The sequence below is a fragment of the Phalacrocorax aristotelis genome, chromosome 2 (genome assembly GCF_949628215.1).
Source record: "Phalacrocorax aristotelis chromosome 2, bGulAri2.1, whole genome shotgun sequence".
NCBI lineage: Eukaryota > Metazoa > Chordata > Aves > Suliformes > Phalacrocoracidae > Phalacrocorax > Phalacrocorax aristotelis.
In genome coordinates, this window is record NC_134277.1 from 131,263,211 (window position 1) to 131,288,722 (window position 25,512).

General features: G+C 41.0%; 1 protein-coding gene across 4 annotated transcripts in view; it reads left to right on the forward strand.

Annotated features, from left to right (window-relative positions):
• SULF1 (sulfatase 1) overlaps positions 1–25,512 on the forward strand; it is a 125,063-nt gene that overhangs the window by 63,983 nt on the left and 35,568 nt on the right. For all 4 annotated transcript variants that reach the window (XM_075085199.1, XM_075085204.1, XM_075085201.1 and 1 more), the window contains 3 exons: positions 2,107–2,346; positions 14,195–14,346; positions 16,381–16,550. In XM_075085199.1, the coding sequence (XP_074941300.1) occupies positions 2,107–2,346; positions 14,195–14,346; positions 16,381–16,550 (562 nt within the window). The remainder of the gene's footprint in view (positions 1–2,106; positions 2,347–14,194; positions 14,347–16,380; positions 16,551–25,512) is intronic.

The following is a 25,512-nucleotide window of genomic DNA, read 5'->3' on the forward strand; positions in this document are numbered from 1 at the left end:
TGTGTGCCCTGAAGACTGTGGGCCAGATGGTAAAGAGCACAAGCTGTGAGGAGAACTACAGACAGCAAAGGATTATAACTTATATCAGCAAGTTTTATCTCTTACTTATGTTTTGTTTTCCAAATGAGGAAGTCTCACCTGCTTTGAAGTGCCTATTCCAGAATTTCCAGAGGGGCTAAATCTATTATCAGTGTCAGTAAGTGCATACCTGGAGGAAAAACTTACTCATAAACAGCAGGTTTGCAAAGAGAGAGGGCTGACCAAGCAGAGGAATGAGGAAGCGCTCTAACAGCTACTCATTTATAATGCATAGAAGCATGAAAGTGCACATCAGCTCTGCTGCTGTTACTGTGCATTAGTGTGCCTGAACAGAGCACTTTCCGTCTGAGGACCTACACGCACTTTACAGCGGAGCTCTCAGTAGTAAACTGTGACATTTCAAAAATGGGAGAGCTATGACAAAAACAAAACAAAAGTAAAAATGAAAAGGAATAGCCAGCATGGGGTCTAAGATAAGACATGTAGAGTGAGGATGATCTCCCGTTTGACTTACTCAACAATTCAGTGAAATGTTCCCACTCAAACAAATGGAGACCTTTTTTGTTCAGGGACCTCTCAGTTACTCTCTTTCTTCTCTATACCTCTACATGGATTTTGTCTCTACTGAGTTCAGGAAAGCACGAATGCAGATACTCTGCATTTAGAAAAGAGGAGCTGTGAAGGAGAAGGGTCCAAAATGATAGTCACTTATGTGCAGGGTATTAAATGTATCCTTAAAGACACACACACTGACACTGCACCAGGAAATGCTGAAGAGCTAACTGCCTCTTACTTTTCTAAATCAAACCATTTTAATGCAAAAGATTTCATAGTCAGCACTGACTCCTTAGCCCCAGAACAAAACAGAACATGTTTAACTAGTAAAATCATTTGCAAGATTTTACTGCTTGGACTTCTAGTGGAGCCTCCTTGGCAGTTTTGGGGTTTTACAGGCATGTCTTTCATGTTTAATTTTTTAAATTTCATTTTCAAGTGACCCAAACAAAACCACCAGGAAGAAAACTCTTATTGTATCAGTGGAATCAATGAATTTAAATTAAAGCTCACTGCTGTCAACTGTGCAAAATTAATTGTAAAAACAAAGGGAAAAAAAAGAAAGTAGAATTCCAGAAACCTCTTTTTACCATCAAAATTGTGCCTGTATTACAGTTCACAAACTTTTTTCCTGGACACATACTGCCATATCCATGGTTCACCCTCACTCTTCAGTCTCTGCTTTGCTGGATAACAGAAAGAGCAGTTTGTCAGCTGTCAGCAAATACTGATGAACCCTATCAGAGGCTGCTCAGTCCTTCTGCAATCTGAAATCTGCATGCCCTGCCTGTCTCACCTTGTTGTTCATGAAGGTGTTCTGAAGGATGCAAAAAAAAATATCTTTGTTCTTTAAACTGGATCGGTACAGTTTCTTGAGAAAGGTGCTGAATTTTGCCAATATTCTTTGCATACAGATTCATCCCCAGAAACTGATTTTGTGCATAGTGCTTCAGTATCAGAGCCAGAAATGCTGATCCTGTGTCCAGAGAGACTTCCCTCTAGAAAAATTGTTACCAAATTGTCTCTCTCTGCTCCCCTATTCACACTCTCTCCCTTACCTTCTTCCTCTCTCTCTTTTTCTCTCTCTGATTACCTGATAAAGTGGAAAGAATTGTAACAGATTATTGGTAATCTCAGATTTTTACATATTTTATTGGCACATTGACTAATGATGTAGTCTGTGTAGCATACTGTTTTCCTACAGCAGTGTTTGAAGAACTATTAATCTATACATTTGATACAGCTCTAAATATTTAACGCTGTATTTATAGATTCTTCCGTATTTTAATTTGTTTTGGAGCCTGAGAAAAATGTATTTCTGGAATCCTGAAAAACATTTTTGGTGATATAATAAAAATATTATCTTTTCTTCTAAAATTACTTAAGCTATGTAGTAGTATAGACTGATGTGCAAAGGCGAGCTAATTACCAATACTGTTAATGGCATAGTAGTAGCCAATATATTCTAACTATTTTTTGCAGAACAGTGATGATCAGTACCTCTAATTGCAGGGTCCTTACAAGTGATGAATAAAACCAGAAGGATTATGGAGAATGGAGGGGCGTCTTTTATCAATGCATTTGTAACCACCCCAATGTGCTGCCCATCGCGTTCCTCCATGCTGACTGGGAAGTATGTCCACAACCACAACATATACACCAACAACGAAAACTGCTCTTCTCCCTCATGGCAGGCTACTCATGAGCCACGTACCTTCGCCGTGTATCTCAATAACACTGGGTATAGAACAGGTAAGAGGCAAATCAACAGTAGTTCTTTGTTTAAAGTGAAGGTGACAGATATTCAGCAGTGAGACTTGAATCACTGTCTAAAATGAAGCAAATATTGTCCCAAATTGGGTTTACAGAGCAGAGGTTTAGTGTTATGAAAAGTGAGAGTAGTACTGCCTGCTGGTCCCGATCCGCAGCTAATGGCTGTGTAAAGAACTGAACTTGTAACGGAGCAGCATATTTTCATGTTTGGATGTCCCAGGTGGGAAATAAGCTGTTGGGCAGTTACACCTGGTGAGAAAGAGGTGCATTTTAGTGGCATTGTGGGTCTGAACTGGCAGTTCCAGCCGTGATTATGGCCAGTATTATGGCCTGCTTGTGGACAGCTGCTAGCAGTTATGGAAGAAGATGTCAGGGCCAGGAGGGGGACTGGTGCCAAAGACCTCACAGGAGTGAAGTGCCTGTCATGGGAGTGAAACAAGGTGAATGGTACAATTTAAACTTTGCCATGGGGCAATATTTCATTTGCATTTTCTGAAAAGGAACAGAAACATGCCTTTAAGAAGGATTGTTCTGCTCTGCACCAGTAAGATTTGATAGTTTTCTTGTAAATTCCTGGTGGTTTTCCGTAGTCAGGAGATCCCTTTCCTGTCTACAAAGAACTCTTCTTATTCCTCTCGTCTGTGCTTCAGCTTGATGTAAAACCTGATTCATTTCTGCATCACCTATCCCCTAAGATTCAATCTGTAGACACGTTAGGCTCCAGCCTGACTTCCCCTTCGCAAGGTACAGGAGTTGTGCGAGGTCATCAGGGTGCAATTTGTCCAGAAGCGTCATTCGACTACAAAGACTCCCCTTTACAGGACCAACGAGGCACAGATCTCAGTGCCAACTATGTTCCTTACAATGTAACTGGCAGCAAAGAAATTTGTCTCTATTAGCAGCTTAGGCTCAAGAATGGATCGCTTTCAAAACATATAGCAGGCGAATGTCTCCATGCTGTCTGCTTGTCCTAATTCTCTTAATGCTGCTATATCCAATGCCTTAAATTTATCTGCCTGATTGTCGTCTTTTCTTCACCACACAGACAACTTGCTCTTTTTTCTTCTGTCTCTCTGTATCTGTAGTTCTGGAGAACTTCTGCATCCTGTTTAAAAAGCAAAAACAGACAAATATTTAACTTATTTGGACCTGGTGTTGGCTCTGACACATGCACTGAATAGTTTTTCAGTCTCTATGAAGCTAGGTTCAGTGAAGTTGCCATCTGAGTACAGCACTGGTAAACCTGAGAAAGGGTCAGCGTCAAGGCTTTGGAGGAGAAAAAGAGGGGAGAGAGAATTGACAATCACTTCTAGAAAAGGTGCTGAATTTGCCCTACAATATAAGCCTTGTCTCATGGCTTATGTCTCAGAAATCCTTTCTTCTTGATCTATAGCTGCTTCACGTGGGACCTGGCTTTCCTGTTCTTAAAAAATTTATTATCAATAGATTTGTGATCTAATACCTGCACAACTAAATGACTCATGCATAAACTGGGTAGCTGTGTCACTAGCCTTCTCTGCACTTCTCACGGTAAACACTCTGCTTTGGGTATATTTTCTGCACTGCCTTGTATTACAAAGGTGTGCGGAGATGTCTGCTAAATGCAGACTTGGCCCTATTAAATGGAAAGGAAAAAGGGGTCAAAAGAAAAAAAAAAGGAAAAAAATCCCTTTCCAAAGGCAGGCAGAGAGAACATCAGTCCTAAAACTGTCAGTGTAGGTGAGTTTTAACAAGGGGCAGGAAGAAGAAAAAGGAGATGGAAACAAATTAAAATACTTGTATGGAACTCTGATTCTGACCAAGGTACATTGTTTAACCTTAAAATGATATGGCCCCGAAGAATTTATCCATTTACTCCTTGTAAGATGAACCTACTTTCTAATTGCCCCACAATTATTTTTGAAGTGGCAGCTTAATTAACAGCAGATCTTATAATACATTTTTCAAAGACAGTGTTGCCTCATTAAAAATTAATCACAAATCCACTAAGCAACTAATAATCTGCGCTTCACAGCTAGAAAGTTTAGTAAAATTGTAATGACTCAGGTATACCTGGGAGTCAAGAATAACTGGGAGTAAAAAAGAGGGAAGCGGGGAGAGAGAGTGGCCACATGCCACATAGACTAGTCATGACTCTGTGCTGGTATTGCAGATGTTGTGGGTATTTACCCTGGGCATTTCTATGCGTTTTGAGAGGAAATAAGTATCCTCCTCCACAGGAAACCGAGGTGGAGAAAGAGAAGTGAGTGACCCAAGGCGACTCACAGTTTGGTGACAGTCCTGATAAGGCACTGGTCCGGGGAGCTCCAGTCCAGATAAGACAATGTGCAATGCCTTGAACCTGGTTCTCTGTTTGAAATGATGAGGATTTAGCTCTCACTTTTTACATAGGATCAAATTATTATAGAAGACGTTGTAAATAAAAGAGTGGGGGATTGTTTATATAATGTCCTTATTTCTGTTCACCCCAAATAATTTCCAACATCTATAAAGCATGCACTGTCTAAACCTGCTGCAGCCTTAACTAAACCCTCTATACTGCAACTGATCACACGTGGGCAGACTGCTCATGAGGGGAGTCCTGCTGAAGCCATGAGGACGCCACACAAGCACAGCAGGCCATTTAAAGAGATGCCTGAAATGTGCTCTAATAAACCACAGTCATAATTAGAGCCCACTGTGAAAACCTGGCAAAGAACAGAATAGATTTTTCTTTCCTTTTTTTATTTTACTCTTCTACTCCTGTTCTACTCTGATGTGACCTAATGGAGATGTTGCATTTCATGGAAACATCCCGTTTTGAAGATTATATGTCAGTGCCAAATCATAGGCAGGAACTGTTCTGGGTGCTAGCAGGGCAGACAATACTCAGGTACAACACTGCCAAAACAAAATCACTTTTGCTTCTAATTATCGTTAAAAAAAATCCCAAACAATTAAGGATGTTTCAATGTTTATGGTTTCTCTTACTCACAAGCTACATGCTAATGCATCAGTGAGTCAACTACACAGCTTTCTGATTGCTGGAAGTTCACAAAATGGTAATATTATACTAGCATTTGTAGGAAATAGCAGGGGAGGCACAGTAAATAGGTAGAAAGAGAAAACAAAGCAACTGTGGAGAGCTTCAGAGAGACGAGACATTTGTTTTAATTACATAGGCTCCAGCTGCTCATACTGGGGAGGAAAAAGGGTCACTCTGTAATCACTTTCAAATTTTGTGGAAATTGTGACAAAAGCTTGAGAAGTTTTCTTTCATATCATAGTTTTTAATGTCAATAAACATCCCTTCAGCTATTTAGATTCAGAAACTTTATTCAAAACATTATTAGATGCAGGAGTTAGAGATTTTGTTTTGTGCTTCCCAAAGTATTGGCTGGCTATTTGCTGTTCTTTCAGCCCTCCCTGTGGTACTGTTGAAGTCTCTTACTTTCTTTACCTTCTACTGTTCTATCCCAGCCCTACAACACATAGCCTTGCCTCTCAGATGTGCTCCCCAGTGGTGTCAGTTCACACTGACATTCACCTACACAAACACAAAGGAAAACTTCAGGAGTGCACTACCTCAGCCCTGGATTCCTCCAGTAGGAAAGGAGGATTATGCTACATTTTAATAACCAAGCAGTAGCTGAGTATTATCTTAGTATTTTAGAACTGAGAGCCAGGACAGCAGCACAGCCAATAGCCAGGAGACATACATGCAACAATCATTTTATTGTTAAATAGTGTGTCACAATTTGTATGATGCTGGATTTTACATTTTTACCAGCTGAAGTTTCATCTTTTTGAAAATATGAAGAGAAATGTAAGTCTAAAATTCCCACCCTCACTTAACATGCATCTGCATTCAGAGCCCTCTCTGCTTAGTGTTACTTTATAAATTTATTACACTCTAACCCTCACTCCTCTTAGCCCTCACGGCCAGCGTAACTGTGCAGGAGACAACAGGAGTCTGCCCTGGCTCAGTGACCGCTGACAGCCTCACAACAGCACACCAAACTCAGGACCAGGCTCTCCCCTTACGGAGTCCCACCTGAAAGAACAGGGATCACCAAATAAGGCAGATATTTGCTTACATTTTTTAGATTTGGCTTTGGGAAGATGTATTTCCCAATATTTTATTTCTTTTTCACAAGTATCAATGGATCAGAATAACATCCAGGATTCATGCATGCGAGTGTCCTGATGGCATTCTCAGCCTTTTGTGGTACAAAAATGGTAACATAGCAAAATTAAGCAACTTGACTGTTGATTTCTAAATGTTTGCATTTGTAAAGCTCAGAATGCAGGAAATGACTGGACATCAAGATGTCACTATCTGGTATGTTTTGACATTAGTCACAGAATTCTGTGTAGTGATGAACAGAAACGGTCACTTGCTTGACATCTAGTTAATATGTTCAACAGTTCACATCAGCTTCTGATGCATGTCAGTTGACATCTGTCACTTATGGGTATATTTCTTAGAGTAGTGACTAAAGAACTGATAACATGCCGAGATGACAGCAGACTGAAAGCTGAGGTGTACCATTCCCTCTGATACCCAGGGACAAGTTAATCTTTCATAAAGGGAGCAAAAGCTATGCCTCCTGAAGGCGTGGGCAGACAATACTTTTCCTCTGTAGGCAAAGCCAGTGTGTTTCCTGTTCACAGCCTTACAGTACAATTCTCTGCCAGCACATATTTTTAATCTGCATCATTTCAGTGACCTAATTTGTATCCTGCCTCATGCACCCTTTCAAACCAGAGAGGGTGACAGAATGTGATACAGGGGTGGGAATGAGCGAGCAGGGAATGAGTCCTGGTTTTCAGAATATTTCTAAAGTGAAAATAAAGAAAGAGAAAGAACTCCAACCATCCAGGTTCTCTCCTAATTGCTATAAAAGAGGCTGAGGAGCCGCAAACATAATTTAACTTGTAAATATCTTAAATAATTAAAAATATGCCTCACTTCTCAGAATGAAATTGCACTTTCAGTCAAACTAAGAAATGTATAAATAAAAACTAAATATGCTGAATGTATCTAAATAGTCCACAAAAAGTGAAATGCAGAAGAGGGAAAAGGCTGAAATGGATAACATGCAGGATTTTCAAGTTCTATGGTATCATGGGAAGTGAACCTCATTTTGGTTTCCGTCCAGGACCTCATCAAAAACCACAGCATGTTTGACTACTTATGCTTAAAACAGAATTCTGTGCTATTAAATATTGCACAGAAAACTGTACATTAGAAGATTTTTAACAAGTTTACATATTCAAGTGCTTCATTGTGGAAAATCTGGGTAGAACATTGTGCAACTATTTAGTCTCTCTTGTTAACGTAGCCAAATGATAGTATTTAACTACATAATAACATATCCCTAATTGGAGGGTGAAATTTCCCTGGTTTAAAAAGATAGACCAGTTCTATCAAGTGGCATGATGCTGGCATCCACATCAGCAGGGATGGGGGTCTCAGATCCCCTCTGCAAAACTGTATGGTTTTCTTATGGAGTTACTAGGCGGAGTGGGGTTTTATCACATTATATGAGGGCTCAGGGTGGAAGCTACAGGTTTTCAGATGTCTGCTGAAAGAAAGGTACCAGTGATACTCAGGAGTCCTTTCAAGCATTGTTGTGCCCTCCCCACTGTCCTACCCCATTAGGGGGAGCAGTCTCCACTCTTCAGTTTCCTCATACCAGTTTTCTGACCCGGCAGGACCTCACCTCAGCCTCTGCTCTGAGCCTTGTCCCCCAGCCTGTCTGTCCTCAGGTTGTCCCCATCCTCCCTCGCCCTCCTGGGTCCAGTCAGTCCTTGGAAGACACATCCTGTTCCCACTGCCTACCGCTAGTGATCTCCTTTCCCAGCCTGATCAGCAAATCTGCTTCTCCCACTGGCCTTGCCTTGTCAGTCAGTGTTTTTCTCCTTTCTGCTCTCACTGTCCAGTTTCTTGGTTGACATTGCCAGTCTTGGGTCCCCAAGCACCCACTGCTTTCCTGCCCTCTCAGCTCCTTTGCTGGATCTCCTGCGGCTCCCCAAATTGCTTGGCCTTATCTGGTTACCTCTTTACCTCAACTTTCTCCCACCTACTGACAGCCTCACAGGTGGACAGGGCATAAAGTCCTGAGGTGCCCAGATCTCCAGCACAGACAAACTGCAGGGCTTTTTCCAAAACTGAGCAAACTTTGGACAGATTTTCACCACGATGATAAAAGATGTCTCCTTGACAGAGAATCCATCATGTCTTTGACAGAGTCCATGCTTTCAGTGCGGAGCATGGAAGTGCTATCAAATGGAAGCTCACATAATTTTTTTCAGATGTTAAATGTAATTCCTTTTCCATTACTGAGGTTCTCAAAGATGGCTACTGTTTGGTCTAAGAAGTTTCAAAAAATTGAGCCTGAGGCAGACATCCAGTGTGGAAAAATTCACTCCAAGTATAAGAAAGTTATAAGCAACTGAAAACAGGATCTTATAATGAGAAGTGTCAGACAACATCAATACTGGAAAGCGCTACCAGCTTGGCCCATAATACAGGCTTTGTTAAAGACATCACCCAGGCTAATGATTGCTATATCAAGTTATAGGCTAATGCTTTTTGCAACTGCTGAGTTATAAAACCTTTAATGCTCTTTTTGGTTACAATGGTAAACCTGGCAGCAACTGGGAAAGACCCACAAAGCTGGAGAAAAAGTAGAAAACCTGAGGTTTTCTACTGCGGTTAAGTTACAAGACTGGGAACTGCAAAATCTGAATAATATTCTTGGCAATGCCACAGGCTTCCTGCATGACTTAGGTCTAGCTGAGGGTTACCCTCCTGGTGCCTCAGTTTCCTCACTGCATTTTTGGGACCGTGCTTATTTCATTTCTTAGGCAGTGCTGGCATACTGACCTGGCTTTCTGCACTTTAATGACGTGATACAATAATCCTCTGTAATTTTTCAACAGAAGGGAAAAATCAAACTTCTGGGTTTTGAATCTATCACTTGCATAATGGGAAGAAAGCAAGGAGGAATTTACTGGAATAATCCGGAAGTTGCAGTTTTGCTGGGCTCTGTCCCCAGAAGCACAGAATCACTGTGTGTCAGCCCTGAAATGTCATATAAACAGTGGTTCGCAACCCCTGTAAATGGTTTCCTGACTTTGTTAAAGGAAGTGGGCTGTCTCCTTAAAGCTCTTGTCTGGGTCACGGTGACTAAACCTTACTGCAGCATGCCTTTTTAAAGGTTTGGGTTTGTTTTAAAATGGAAACATTCCCATAAGCCTCAACAAATAACAAGGGCGTAGAACATAATATACGCCCTTTGATCTGTGGAAGTGCAGAGATGTCTCACCAGTAGATGTAGCCCAGTTCACCTGTATGCTAATCCAGTAATGCTGACAGGAGTTAGGGGACTAATTCTGTTGTATAATACTGTAAACATTGGTCATAAATGCTTGTAGAAAATACTGGGGAAAAAAGTACTGGGCATTATGAAAATTTGGATCACATTCAGCAATAAATATCCTGGCTTCAAACTTCAGAGATCCCCTGGGTCAAATTCTCCTTGTCTTGCGCCCACTGCAACCTGCTGTATCTCTTGGTCCAGTTCAGGACTCATTAGCTAATTGCTAAAGGGAAAAAAAAACCTGTATTAAGGCATCTATTCATATTAGGTATCAAACATATATACTCTGCAGCCACTCCTGAGACATATAGATGTCTGTATAACTCTGTTCAACATGACATGTGTTGTTGTTTGCATAAACTTAATTGAACATACACAGAATGCAATTATTCTGATATATAAGCTACTCTACATGTGATTAAAAAATAACAATGTGTCCTGGGAACAGTTAGCAAAACTGCCAGAGTGCAGATAAAGACTCTCTTATTAAAATGCAAAAATCAGCATTTATCTTTCCTGTTATCTCTGTGGGGGCCATTTCACGCAATAATGAAAAGATGTCCCTTGAAATGGCATTACTTTTTAATGAGGCTTTTACCCATTGAGTCATAATCTCTGTTTTATTAATTACAAGCAGAAATAGCTTCCTAAACCCTGTAACTGCTAAGTGCAAGCAGCTTCTAAAGCTGAGCATTCCCAGTCAGTACTCAGACTTGGGCAATTCAAAAAGTGTCAGGCTACAGCTAAGTTAAGGATGTGGTTGAGCCAAACATGTGAAGATCCAGCTAGGACATTTGCACATCACAGTGTCAGCTCCTGGGCAGTTCTGTGACACGTACCATAGCACTTTAATTGTTTACAATCCTACGGTTAACAAAAAACAACTAGGACACCCATCATGATTGCTTGCTGATTATTATTTGGCCCCATGGACACTACTGTGCTTTCCTTTTACTCTGGTACTTGTCTTCATTCAGATCATGAAGAGCCAGACACTAACTGCTGGTGCTGGGCTCCAGCTCTGACTCACTCGCCCTATCCTATACTCTGTGGTACTCGGAAAATCCCACGGTGAAGGGACTAAACTCTTGTGTTTCAGTACAAGCCTAGCTTTTCCCTTCATCTGTCTAATTACTCATATCCTCCTGAGCTTTTGTCCAACAAACCACTCTTGGTTAAAGCAATTTGGCAAATGTAATCCATTATCACAGCTACCACTGCTCCTACTAGTATTCCAGGCTTTGCTGTACATTTGACATGGGAACTGCTTTATTCTACAACAGGGGGAAACGTCTATTTCTGCAAACTGTCACTCAAGAAGCCACTTAAAACTTGACAGCTCTGAGATTATTTTTATGATAAAATACTAAATCATTGCCAACACAAAGGTGAATGGTTCAGTCTGTCAATCCAAAGTCTCATAACATGCACCAAAATATGGGGTTCAGGGTGCCAAAGGGGAGCCAACAAAACGTTATCAATGTTGGAAAATTAAATAATCTAAAGCAAGGAAATTCCAAGATGGATTGGCCCCCACCAGCTCCAAGCCTCCCTTTCCTTTTCTAAATTCAGTTTCTTTTCTCATCCTTATGCCTCAGGTTAATCTAATTTCTGCAGTTTATGCTGATAGTTTTCTCTCAGGTAGTACCTGAATATCAAAAGAGAGAGAAGGAAAGAACCTGACTGGTTTTTGTTTTAGTGCCAAAACTGAAACTGTGGGGACTTTCTCAGGTCCAAAGGAACACCCTATGGTGACATTAAACTGAGAAGCTGTTCTAAGTTTTTCCTGATCATCTGTGTGCTACAGTTTTTCAGAGTTTGACCATTTCGAGACAGGTTTTCATAGCCACCTCTGTTATTTACAAGGGCACTACATCAAAACCTACAGACACTAGAACTTCTTAGAGAAAAGCTTGCCAATTATTTTTAAATAGGCAAACCCATTTATTTTTCCCTAGCCTTTTTCTTGGAAATTGCTGAACTGTTTGGCTAAAATGTTCCATAGAGCAAAATGCAGCCTGAGTCAGATAGCATGGAAACTATCATCACTAATGATTGAAATTTGGCAAGACTGTAAACAGCAGAGTTCAGGTCTCGGTGTTAGTCAATCTTAATTATAGGTGGGGCTATCAAACCATCCTACATGATAAATTGCCATAACTTCCATTTCACAGCTTGAAAGCCTCTGATCTTTGTGGTTGGCAATAGAGTCCTTCACAGATGAGCGCAGCACGCGCAGGTTCCCCAGGGTCACGCAGTAGCTGCTGATGGATTTGGGATGGCATTCAGAATGGCTGACCTCAGATGTCCCCTGTAACCACAGACTGTCCTTGATTTTGCTTGGCTCACTAATGCTTCCTCTCTCTTGGTCACACCACTTTCCCATACTTCTCTTCACTGTTGCCTCTCTCTGACTTCTCTTCCCCTTCTTCTCTTTCTTTGGCTTCCCTTCCCACAGTATTTCAGCCTTTACCCTTACACTTTCCCTGGACATCTGACTCTCTGAATGTTTAGCCCAATTTGGCTGCCTTAGAGGAGAGGTATGGTTTCCGTTCTGGGACGCAATGGGGCTGGGTACATATCCCTTCCCCACGGTCACCCTCTTCACCTCAAGGTTCTTGACTTCTGGTTGGCCTCAGGAGAAAAAAGGAGAGCAGCTGTGCTGCTTTCTGAGTGGCTGTGGGAGGAAGAGCTGGAAGCCTGGTCTAGTGTCTGTTGGTCTTGTTTATATGTCACATTCCACGTGGTATAGGAAAGTAACATTATATATGACCATAACCTCTGGTTAGTGACAGTTGGCAGTTACAGGATCTGATTGCACCGTATTTATTTTGCCTCAGGCAAGTTTTAATTATGAACATTTTGATTTTTCCACCAGTTTTTCCCAGGAAGTTCACAATGCCCACATCAATCAGATCTGAATTATTTAAGCCCTTCCACAAATGTGCTTTTTTGGTTAGGTTGAATGTGTCTAGGCTGAATGTGAGGTTTTCCAAAGTGATTTCATTTCCTAGTAGGAAACAAGTATGGGGCTTTGACGTGTATCCTGAAGCCCAGCTGAGGAACTGATCCTGGGCGGCAGATCTCCATGGGCAGGCCTGGCTGGCCAAGCCAGAGCCAGCAGTGAGGGCAGGGGCTGCATACCACAAGGGGTGGTACCACCAGTGAGGTGGGCAGGTGTCAGCCAGAAGAGCTTTGTCACTAGAAAGGGAGAGGTCTGTGTTATTCCCTCTGTTTCAGAGGTGTCTCATTTTGTGAGCACTGGGTGTACCTTTGTGCTGACTGCTGGGGACATGGGAGCCAGATCTGCTGGCACAGGTGACCCTCCAGGGGCTTGTAAAACTCAAGAAAATTAAAAATGCAAACAGTGAAGTTACCCAGACACCCCAGTAACTTGCTGGGAATGAGCTGGAGCTAATAAATCCCTAAAAACCCAAGTTGCAGGCCCCGTCAGGTGTTTTGTCACCACATTTCCCAGGCAGCGGAGAAGCAGAGCAGAGCCATCCAAACTGACTTTTTTATCCAGGCCAAAGACAATACACAAGGAGCTAAAGAGCTTCCACACCCATCTGTCCCTAGAAGCAACACGCCTGCATTTGCCAGCATGCCATGCCAGCAACAATCCACTCTCCCAAAGCCAGTTGGCCAGCTTTTGGTGTCTGCGTATCTTTGGCACAAGCAATTCACAACTCCCAGATAGCTGGGAGTGCGCTCCATTGTGAGATTGTTTTCCTTTTCACTTCCTTCCAGAGGAATTGGCAGGAGCATCTGCAAGCCCTCCTAACAGCCTGACAGCAAAGGCTGAAAGTTTCAGTCTGAGTGGGTTCTGACTTGTCACCTGGGGCCAGGTAGAGGTAGTTGCCCTCCAAGTCTTTGTCTCTTCATTAGTGTTGCCCTAGAGAAGCTGTGGTAGCAAAGCAGGGTGGGGATCCCCTCTTGCTCAACCAAACATGGCCCAGTGGGACGGAGATCTGGACTTCCCAGACCTTTTATCAAACCAGCAAAAGTAGGCAGGTGGCTAAGCCCAGACTTTCAGTCAGAAGCCAAGCTTCAAAACATCGCAGGACTTGCTAAAAACCACAAGGTGTTTCTCAGATATTTCCGCTGGACACTGAATTTTTATTCAGTTTTCAAGTGGAAACCAAGAGGAACATGATTATTCTAAAAAAAAAAAAAAAAACCAAAACCCAAAATATTTCACATGAGCACTAGATTCCAAAAGATTAAGAAGAAAACCTAAAATCACAAGGGCTTTCAACTCTCATAAAAGCTCTGGAAATAACTTATTTTAATTTCAAAACCATATAAGGTATAAAAGGAACATTTTTGATAAAGCAACTCTGACTCATTCTAACACATTTTATCTTCATTCATGCATGCTTTTGTCTCAGACTAAAAAACTTGGATTGCAAAGACTCATGTGTGTGTGTGTGTTCTTTTTTTTTTTTTTACCTTCACAGCTTTTTTTGGGAAATACCTCAATGAATACAATGGCAGCTACATCCCTCCTGGGTGGAGAGAGTGGGTTGGATTAGTGAAGAACTCTCGCTTCTATAATTACACCATTTCTCGCAATGGTAACAAAGAGAAGCATGGATTTGATTATGCAAAGGTATTTTCCAGACACATAAATGCTGCATCATTAATCCATATAAAAATCACTTTCTGATAATTAATTAACCAGATAATTAATTAATTAACAAACTACAACCAAGAAATTGAGATGTCATTTTCTCTCCAGGGCATTGCAGATCAGTTTCCATGTGAGAATATTAATCACACAACAGAAGAAAGTTTTCAAGGGCTCTTCAGTGCAGCCTGGTGCCTCCTTCCCTCTCTCTGCTAGGAAGTGGTGGTTCTGTGGCAGAAGCAAGTAGTAAATAAAGGCCTTTCCCCAAAATAATTGTACTCCTTGCACTACTGAAATTTAAAGTTAGCTGTGTGTTGTCAGTCGTTACCCACATAAGAAACCTTAGTTAATGCTGTTTTCCATTATACAGTGCACACACACAAAAAAAAAAGGCTGTGCGCCTGTGGTGTCAGACTCCGGATATGACTATGAAAATAGATAAGCACGAGAACACAGCCGTTGGAAAACTTCAGACCTTGTTTGTGCTCTTGACAAAGTTTGGAAAGTACGCCAAGGTGACCTGCCCACAGCCGTGAAGTTTCTCAGAAAGGCTTAGGAGTGCAGATTGCAGACTTTCCAGCCTGCAGAAAGCAATCTGGAATTTCCTCAGACTGTAGCTCATGGAAGATGATACAGATGTTGCAGCTGTGGTTTCTGACCCATGTAATGAGATTTTATTGGAAGCTCACGATGCCTGTTTCTGATTTCCCCACCCGTAGAAATTACATGATACTAATTATATATTTATATAGAGTAAAAAAAAAAAGAAAATAAAGAATATTGGTTAGTTATACATTCCTTACACACTCTGTGTGTGTAGCTAGAATAAACAGGCAAACAGGAGGGGAGTGAATGCTTTGGGAAAGCAGTCATACAGGCATTTCACTTGAATGGGCCACAAAACCAGAAATTATCACACCACTGGTGTCTCGCAGTCATTACCCATCTTGTACACCAAAAGGTCACTCGCTGTCTCTTCCATGTCCCCGCAAGGATTGTAGCAGCCAGGGTAGAGCCATGTGTGCTCCTAGCATGCTACAGGAGAAAGGAAGGGGCAGCGGGGACTGGGAGTGGGCAAATGAGGAGGTCACAGCTGGTTGGTTTGTCCTAGCACCGACATGCGACACAGACCTTGTCCCTCAGGCTCTGCTTTTGCAGCTGTTCGGGGCCTTGAATCCACAACATATGATTAGTCATGCCTGGAAGTGCTTGAAATTACAAACATTGTCTCAGCACTTTCTCAATGAAGCTCGCACTAGACCTCCAGGCCAACAGTGAATGCTCCAAGGTGGCAGGTGGTTTAATTTAAGTTTTCGTCTTTTTTTTCTTAGTTCCATTTCCTCCCTTCCCCTCACTGGCTTCCATTTGCCACCTTGGCTGTGGGTTAAGCCAGTTTATTACCGAGTCACAACCTTAATCTCAGCAGCTGCACTGCTTAAAGTTGCACAATTAAATGAACAGAGCCTACAGGAATTCAACCGCTCCCTGCATTCACATTTGCAATTTCTTTGATAAAGATTTTTTGCAATCTGTTGCCTGTTGTAGCTTTCTTCCACTGTGTACATGTGCAAAAGTATACTCTGAACAAAGAGCAGGCAATAAATGTTTATTTAAACAAAAAACCAAAGCAGGAGTTTGGGGTTGCAGTTTGGAGCCATTATATTGTGAAAGTGTTTTATCAATGAAATTCAAGAAATATATCTTTGTCAGTATAGTCTCTCATTTTAAATGTGACTTAGCATTATATTATGAAATCTGATAATCATATTTACTTAATCTGTTGTAGCTGATTTGCAAAATACCGTCTCATTTTATGTGGCCTCGCCTGCTTAAGAAAGTAATTACTTCTCAGTCTCCCCTATGCTCCCTCAAATCATACATCTCTTTGATGGTATGTTTTTACTTCCTGATCTGAGCTTTAATGAGGACTTGAAAATAACAGAATAACATGATAGTATGTGATCTAATTAATCATGCACTTTGTAACTTTTGCTTTGTGTTAATCTTATGTTCCAGGACTACTTCACAGACCTGATCACTAATGAGAGCATTAATTACTTCAGAATGTCTAAGAGGATATATCCCCACAGGCCCATAATGATGGTCATCAGCCATGCTGCGCCCCATGGCCCTGAGGATTCGGCACCACAGTTCTCAGAGCTCTACCCCAATGCTTCACAGCATATGTAAGTCAAAAATCACACGCTGCCAGACCCGCTTCTTGTATCTACTTCTTGTGAGGTATTTCTTTATGGACACATTATAGTGACAGAGAATTCAAATATAAGAAACTCATGATAAGTGGTAGATACTTATTTGTTTCTTTTGCCATGCTTGCTTTTTTTGGGGAGGAGAGTAACAGCTCTGACCATTATCAAAACAGAGAGAAGCTCTTTTCCTCCTGGGAAGTTGTGGGAGATTAAAAGGTCAGTATTTGGCTTTGTAAGGGCAGGTTCTTACAATACCCTGAAAATATGTAGACACAGGTCAGGATCTGTTAGAAAGATATTACTTCCTTCATCTTCCTCTAAGATATGCACTTCCTGGGCTCTAATAACCCAGCACCCTTTTGTAGCTTTTGACTTCACCAGATTTTTTATAGACTAGATACTGGCTGATGCCCAAAACAGCCTATTAGACGGCATTTTTAAATAACATGCTTAATCTTTTCTGGTGATTATACTATAATTAAAAAAAAAAAACAAACCACAAAACCACCCAACCTCTTCATTTTGTTTCTAGAACTGAGGCCAACTCCAGGTAAAAATATGAGAATAGTCCTGGATTTTAAAACTTGCTTTATAACTTCAATATTATGGGTCCTTTTCCTCATAGGGAGGTGACAGGGAAGCTTTCCTTCACCCTGCTGTCTACTGTAGATGTGTGGACCACTATTCCCATTTGTGCTTAAACAATGTCTTTGCACCTCCTTCCACAGAGAAAATAAGATAATAAAATATTTTAGCTGGACTGTACATTGATTTGGCCTCTAAAAATTAGGAGGAATCATCTTACACTGTGGAAAAGCTCTGTGGTCTACAAATTGCATTTCGGACACTCTGCAGTGGCTCACACGCAGGGATGTTTTTTGTAGTTACACTAGCTAGTTTACAATTGCAAGGAGTAGCAGTTACTGCATAAACTGCATGCATAAATTGATCACTAGTTGGGGCCAGAAAGAGATTTGCTGTTCATGGCACATGGTTAAATATTTGTTAGTCTATATTGGTTTTATCCTCTTATTGGCAGCTATTTTCTAGATATGCCACTTTCCCTGACCTTACATTCTTAACTATATTTTTCTTATCCTATATTCTCAATGATCCCACATTCCTGAGACTAGTCTTTGCAAGTAATGCAGACCAGTCAGCAATGTTTCATAGTTATTTATATATTCAGGGTAATTCCTACCTGTATACCGAAGTGATGAGATTGATACTTTAGTTTGTAAATATACACTTAAAAATGTTTCTCAAATAATCGTCCTGAAGAATTATCACATTTTTATGTCCTAAAGGTAAAATAAGATAGGCACGAACACATAGAACCTGTCATATTGGGTTGTATGAAAGATCATTCTAACTCAGTGTCTGGAATTATGTGCTCCAGCATAAAGCAGCAGGGAGTGCTTAGGGAAAAAAAAAAAACCAAGAGAGATTCCTTTTCCTCATTTTCCAGCTTCTGAAGATCACCAGTTTAGGGAAAGCATCCAGGCCACTGTGCATCGGTCTGATCTCTTGTTGAACCACGGTGGCAGCCTCACCATCTTGTGGCAACAAGTTCCACAGTGTCACCCCATGCGTCGGGGACAAAGGACTACTTTTTTTTCCTTCTAAACCTGGAGCTTGCCCATGCCACCAGCGTCCCCTACTTCCTATCCTGTGAGGAATGATGAATAGTCACTACATCAAATTTAATGGACCTCTCCCATGTCATCTTTCAGTCACCCCTTTTCATAGCAGGAGAGTTATGTCTATTTGTTCTCGCTCTGTTCAACAGATTGCTTCCCGTTTAGTGGCACAGATTGCCTGGCCTCAGGCAAGCCATCCTGTTTGCTGGGGGACTATCCATCATACAGGAGGGTAGGATTCAAACTGTTTCCGCTTAGCTGTGGGGACTGTGTCTGGAAGAAAAGCACTGAATCATTGTATCTCATCCTACCTCTCCCCAGGCCAAAGCAACTCATTTTAGACTCCATGCTCACTGTCTTCTGATAAAAGAGTGCTTGTAGGAACTTGCATTGGTTTTTCATGCTCCTGACACTTTCTATGGCTTGGTGTTTTCAGCCTGCTTGTTTTCCAGGTTTTGCTGCCAGAACCAATGGGTTTAGTTAGTCTCCAAAATTTTAACAGCCTCCCCACCTTATACAGGTTACCTGTCACCTGCAAAGATCAAGCAAAGATCCTAGTTATCTATTTGCAGGCTTAGTTTCATTTGAGTACTTGTGTAAATTAATTTTTATTTGCATGGATTCCTGGGGTCTAAACAGAATCATAGAATGGTTTGTGTTGGAAGGGACCTTAAAGGTCATCTAGTTCCAACCCCCCAACATGGGCAGGGACGCTTTCCACCAGACCAGGTTGCTCAGAGCCCCATCCAACCTGGTCTTGATCACTTCTCTGGGCAACATGTTCCAGTGCCTCACCACCCTCATAGTGAAGAATTTCTTCCTTATACTTAATCTACCCTCTTTCAGTTTAAAGCCATTATCCCTTGTCCTATCACTACATGTCCTTGTAAAAAGTCCCTCTCCAGCTTTCTTGTAGGTCCCCTTCAGGTACTGGAAGTTTGCTATAAGGTCTCCCGGAGCTGCTGAACAACCCCAACTCTCTCAGTCTGTCTTCACAGGAGAGGTGCTCCAGCCCTCTGATCGTCTTCGCAGCCCTCCTCTGGACTTGCTCCTACAGGTCTATGTCCTGCTCATGCTAGGACCCCAGAGCTAAATGCAGTATTCCAGGTTGGGTGTCACGAGGATGGAGTAGAGGGGGAGAATCATCCCAGCTGGGCATGCTTCTTTTGCTGCATCCCAGGATACAGCTGGCCTTCTGGGCTGCAAGCACACGTTGCCAGGTCATGTTGAGATTCTCATCAACCAACACCTTGCTCTGCTAGGCTACTTGTGAAATAGGCCAGAATATGAGACTCAGCTGTGCTTCTTCTTGTCTTCTGGTGTTGTTGATTTCTTGGCAACCTTCTTGCAAAGAGTTTTTTCTCTAGTGACCTCAAGAGATCCTTGCTGGGTTGTTTTGTGTTTCTTATTGCAGTGACTAACTGCATGTGTTAGAGTTCAGTCTGCAGACTAAGAAATGAGATAAACTGAAGATAAACTGCCAATTTGGGTGGCTGAAGCCTCCAAATAACTGATTTCTCTAGCAAAAATGCTCTAAAAGATATAAGAAGTCCAGTTCTCATAAAAATATTCAGTGCTTCCTGTGAAAAGAGCATAAGAACAATAAAATCCCGCTGCCAAGGTTTGTGTAATTTGAACGTTTAACCCTTAGGTTTTCTTCCTTGGTGGTCAAGCACCATTTGAATCTCTTTCTTTCTGACCTTGGGTGACAGCCATCTGACCTTGGATTTTGTTTTTAAAAATGTAGTTGCTATATCATGTTACTGTAACGCCTACCTCCAACAAAGAAGGGAAACCAGGTCAAAAGCTGCTTGCTGGCTTTATAAACTGAGATGGAAGGTTATACCTACAAACCAAGGATTAAGATAGCCTGTCAACCACATGTGAGAGGAAGTTTTACTTAAAAGTACAGTAGCTGAAGCAGGCCTTAAATTATGTAACACTTCTTTTCTGGTAAAGTGCCGATCATTTGACTGGAATATTGCCTTTATAAATTTTTAAAAAACACAAACCAGAAGTTTGTTTAGAAGAAGTTTTCTACTTGCACATATGCAGAGGGGATCAGCTACAGCAGGAGATATTCCAGTTCAGGGAGTGTTCTGCCCTCAAATGTGAGTGTCCAATGGTCTCATTTCCCCACTTAACAACAAGAAAAGAAGAAAATCAAATGAATGCAGCTACAAAGTCCATAAGGTTTATGAAAAACCCATCAAAGCCAAAAAGAAAAGGAAGAATTACATGCTATCATTACTTTGCAGTCCTGTCCTCCTCAGCACAATCAGCCTGCAGCAGTGGCATGAAAATTCTTACAAGGACAAGGAAGGTAATGATGTGTATACTGTTTAATCATAAATTTTAAGTGATCCCTGTTAATTCTCATTAGCTTCAGTTTAACAGACTATATCATACTGCAGGCAGCAGACTATTGTTTTTAAGTGTCCATTCCCCCTCCTACTCTCCCACCTCTCCTCTCCTTAAAACGTGTCCCATTTCTGACACCTGAAAATACTTCTGAAAGTTTGTGCTGGCTGCTATCACCATAATGAGTGATATACTTCTGAAAATAATTCATACTAATGCATGTACTCTAGCTATGCCCAGAAGTTATTTCTGTGGAAGAAAATAGGACTGGAGGTGTACTAGATGAAAGCAATACTTAGACTTTTGCTGTGGTAATGAACATCATCTGCTGGGGAGGGTGGTTGCTAGACCTTTATAAATGCTGTTGTTAAATATGAAGTTATGACACAAGAGATGCTTCTCTAGGTGTCCCTGGCAGCCATTACAGGGGAATCTTGTTCCATCAGACAGCTGAACAGGAAAGCTCTGGCTCAAAGGATGCTCTAATGAAAGCCTGAATTCTCTGTTATGCTCAGGGCCTCTGGCACTTCAACTTCTCTTTACCTTCCAGTGTGAACTAGTCTTAGGGGAATTGTGAATCAGACCTAAGCTGTTTATAAGCTGTGAAGTAAACAAACATTAGAAGCAAAAACCTGCAGGAGGCAGGTTTACTGAAGTATGTAAAAAATGGAAATCTGAAACACTGCTGGCTGTGCTGACTTAAAGATCCTTGGGCTGACAGGAGGACTGACAGACAGATTTTATGTTTACCTGGAAGCAATCCTACTGCCAGGCTAAATATCTTAGGAGGAGCAGCTAGAAATGGTATCTGGAAAGAGATTGGAAAGCTTCCCAAGGTAATGTGATTAAAGGTAGATGATAGGAAAAGCAGAATTTTCAATTTCCATTTAAAGATAGTATGAAAGGTGCTGAACAACCAGGTCTAGCAGTAGCGGTGTGTTTGCAGTAGCGAAGCATGAAAAGCAATGCTATTGCACCTTGGAATCCCCAGAGCAGTCTTAACTGTGTATTTGGGGTGTGAGATGGCTGCATTCAGGATGCCTTCTAGTCACTGAGGCCGAGTCTCAAACACCTGCCAGTTACAGTGGTATTTCTTGTAATGTGGACACTTACCCATTAGAGTAGAATCACACATTTGCATCAGCAGTAAATCTTGACATGTCAATGTGTCTCGTCACGGCTGGCCTGAAGCCCACTTGGACTCCTGACTTAGAGATAAATGATTAAAATCAACACACACATCATTGCAAATGTGACTTTAAAAAGGACTAGAACTAGTGTGATGTAGAAATGGGGTAAGATTCTAGTTACAGAATTAACTTCAGCAGCAGCAAGTAAACTTTCCTACATTAAAAACATGTTATATTTAATGGATAACAATATTTTTTCTTCTTTATTCTGAAATATAGCAGTTGTGTTACATTTCAGGAGTAAATTTTCATACCTTACATCCCCAGATATACAAATATTCCTGGGTTTAAAAAATTCCCCTTTTAAAAGGCAGTGAAAGTAGATCCAGAATGGTGAAATTCAACTTCACATTAATACTGACCATGCCACTGGTCATGTTTTTTTTACTTTTAATTTTGCCCATAACCTAGGCTTCCTGCTTTCCAAGAACAGTGTCTAAACCTGGAAGTCTACTTTCCCTGGAAACAAAAGATTTGCTTCCTTTGTTTATTTACTCTTTTTCTGAAGAAACATGACCACTTACGCAATGTTTGCTAATCATATTTCAAAGAATAATATAGGTGTTAATTTTATACAGAAACTATTCATTTTTTTACAATGAGTTTTACCATAGGTATTATTTTAAAATATTGTTGACTTCTATTTATGTGAAATGAAAGTGTTCCTGGGGCATATAAGTACTGTATTATTTTCATTAGCTGGAGGACTCCCAATCCAAATAGAAGATTAGCCAAACGCTTTTGGGATAAAACCCCCTGAGGGCTCTATGGAATTATTCACAATCAACATTTTCAGGCAGTATTTTTGTGACTGTAATTTTCTTTTATTGGATAAAAACAGGAGGGAATTCAGAGATTGTAAATAGAGGTAAACTCAGATTTTTAATACAAGCAATTGAACAAATGTTTGTAAACGTGCTTGTTTCTTTCCATGTTAACCCACCTGAGGTGGAAATGTATATATTTAGATCAAGCTTTTAGAAAACAAATGTTAAAGTTGCACTGAATTCTGTGAGCTCTTAAAACATGCTGTACTCTGCTTGTTTTCTTTTCCACACAGATACCACAACTGTGCAAGGGACATTAGGCAAGCTGAATCTCCCATTCTTTTCTTAACCTGTAAACTATCTTTTTCTAATAATGACTTGCAGAAGGGCTTCATTCCATTTGTTTCATTGAATATCACACAAGAAGCAGTTCAGTTACTAGTAGAAGATTGTGTAATTCATTTCTGAATGATGTGTTATTTGAGGACCCCATTTCAATACGTCCTCAAGGACAAACATCCGTTGTTTTTGGTTGCTGGACCTTTTTATTTCTTGTCTAACTTAAAGTTATTGTGGTACCTTAGAAGCCAAATAAGGCAAATAGTCTGTTTTAAACTTCAAATTTAAATATACAAGCATAGCAGATACGTAGTCAGTAACAGTAATTAAAATGTGTGATATGAAATGCTGATTGTTCATGTAACTGAAAGTTATTGAGGCCTTTTGGATTCAGGCCACAAAGCTGAATGTTAATATAATTCCTTTATTCTCAACATAACTTTAAGTACCTATTTGAATGAGTGCTTACAGATAAATAAATTATAGATTTCACAGTGAATCTTTCTCTAAAGAGAAAAGTGTACTAGTGCTTATAGATATTTACTCCTTCCATGACTTATCGAACACTTTGTTATCACGACTGTGGGCTTTCCTGCTGCAGTTTAACAGGTGGGAAATAGACAATGAATGCAATGTCTATGATTTGGCATGAATAAAACAACGCACATTGATGCAGAGACATTAAGTGCTAATGGAACTCAAACCACACAAGTCACCCCTTTCCTGAGGAGACTGTAATCTAAGGCTATAGAAGGCTAATCCAATTTCTTTTTTGTTTTACAAATGTGCAAATAAAATCGGATAATTTCTCTGTAAATTTATTCACATAGGTGAGTGATTATGAAATCTCAGGGTGAATTATTCTCATTCTGAGAATGCATTTACAGAAAAGTTAAGTATTTGGGATTCTTTTTTAGTTAAACTGGGGATTTCAGTTTGAAATTTTATGAACCTGACATCTTCCAGTGTCCTGCCCAGTGCCAGAACAGACCTGTCATGGAGTGCCAAGAAGTCTCTGTGTAGTAAGTTCTGCATAGTATGCGTTGGACAAATGTAGGTGAGTGACTGAGCAATCTAGATCTGCCCAAGCTAGTATAGCCTACAAGAATGACAAATATTGTACCTTTTCAGTAGAGTAATCATTTGGTCTCTCAATCCTTACCCTCTCTACAGATTTATTTTTCATGTAGTATGTTGCTGGTCATTTTAGAACCGACCTGCATGAAGGGGAGCACTTTTTCAAGTTATCTATTTTTGTAACATGTAAAATGAACTCTTGGCCAGTCTCTGGGCACACATTCAGAAGGGCTTTAATATTTGCTGATCAACTAGCAAGCATGACCTTGAAATCAGAAACTGTTCCTTACTACACACTGGGGCAGCATCTGAGCTGTTCAGGGGCAGCCCAGCAAAGACCGATGGGCAGGTGAGCAGTAGCTCCTTGCCAGACTTAGAGGCTGTGGACAATCTGAGAATAATGGGGTACCTGGCACTGTCTTCTGACCATGGATCAGCAAAAGTGCTCAAGACTAGATAGTCTCCATGACTGAGAAGGCGCAATAGGAGACATGGTACATACCTTCAACCTTATATTCCCAGTGCTAGGAGGAATCAAGGAAATGTAGATGTTGGTGTTACTTTATAGCAGTACTTGTCAAGACAGAGCAAAGCCATTCCCAAATATGGAAGAATAGAAACAGTGACAGACTGTGCCATGATGACTCTCAAGGCCTTATAACAGTTGAACATTTAGCTGATATCTCCAACTGCTTCCAGAAAAAAATGTTGTGATAAACAGTTATCACTGACAGGGAAGAGATCTGTCTACCTGGAAAGGTTTTCAGAAATCAGCAATATTTCCCCAGAATTCCCTTCTCTCTATGTGTTTGTCTATTTTACACAATAAAAGGTAGACAGTTCTGAGGGTAATGTCAGATCTTGTGCCTGGCAAACAGTGCCATTGTGGTGGATTTCTGCAAGGGACAACAAATGGATATGCAGGGGACATAGACAAGCTGGGGGGGTTTTGAATTCCTTTCTGTCTCTTCCCTAGTGCTCTTTCTCCTCCACTTTGGACCCCTGTTTCTTGTTTCTCCATCAACCACTGACACTGGATATTTCACAGGAGGTCCTGTTCCTTGGATTGTCTGGGAGGAAAATTCTGCCCACTCTCTGCTTACTGCATTTCTCACCCAGAAAATTCAAAATACATTTAGAAAGTGTCTGTGAAAGGTTTTAACTGCCTTGCTAAACCCGTGAGTGCTGCTTTTAAAGCCTATCCATTATATGGAGGAGGCTTCTGACAATGGCCTGGGAACATGAGATCTGAGCCCGCTTCAGCAGCTGGCTCTCCTTCCTGGCACAGCAGCAGGCTGTCATGGTGCTGCGGGCTGAGCACAGCTCACAGCCACCTCATCCCTCCATGGCGGGGGCACTCAGGAGTCTGCTGAAAAAAAGCAGGGCTTTGCTGGAAAAAGCTGATTAATCAAAACTGAAGTCTTTCCTGGGAAAACATCTCATTTGACAAACTTCCAACAAAACAAAGGAAAGTTTGCACTGGAAGTATCCTCCTTTTCTGTCAACCTGCCTAATACCTGAGAGGTGACCGAAACTGCTATACTCCTTGCTTTGTCAAGATCTA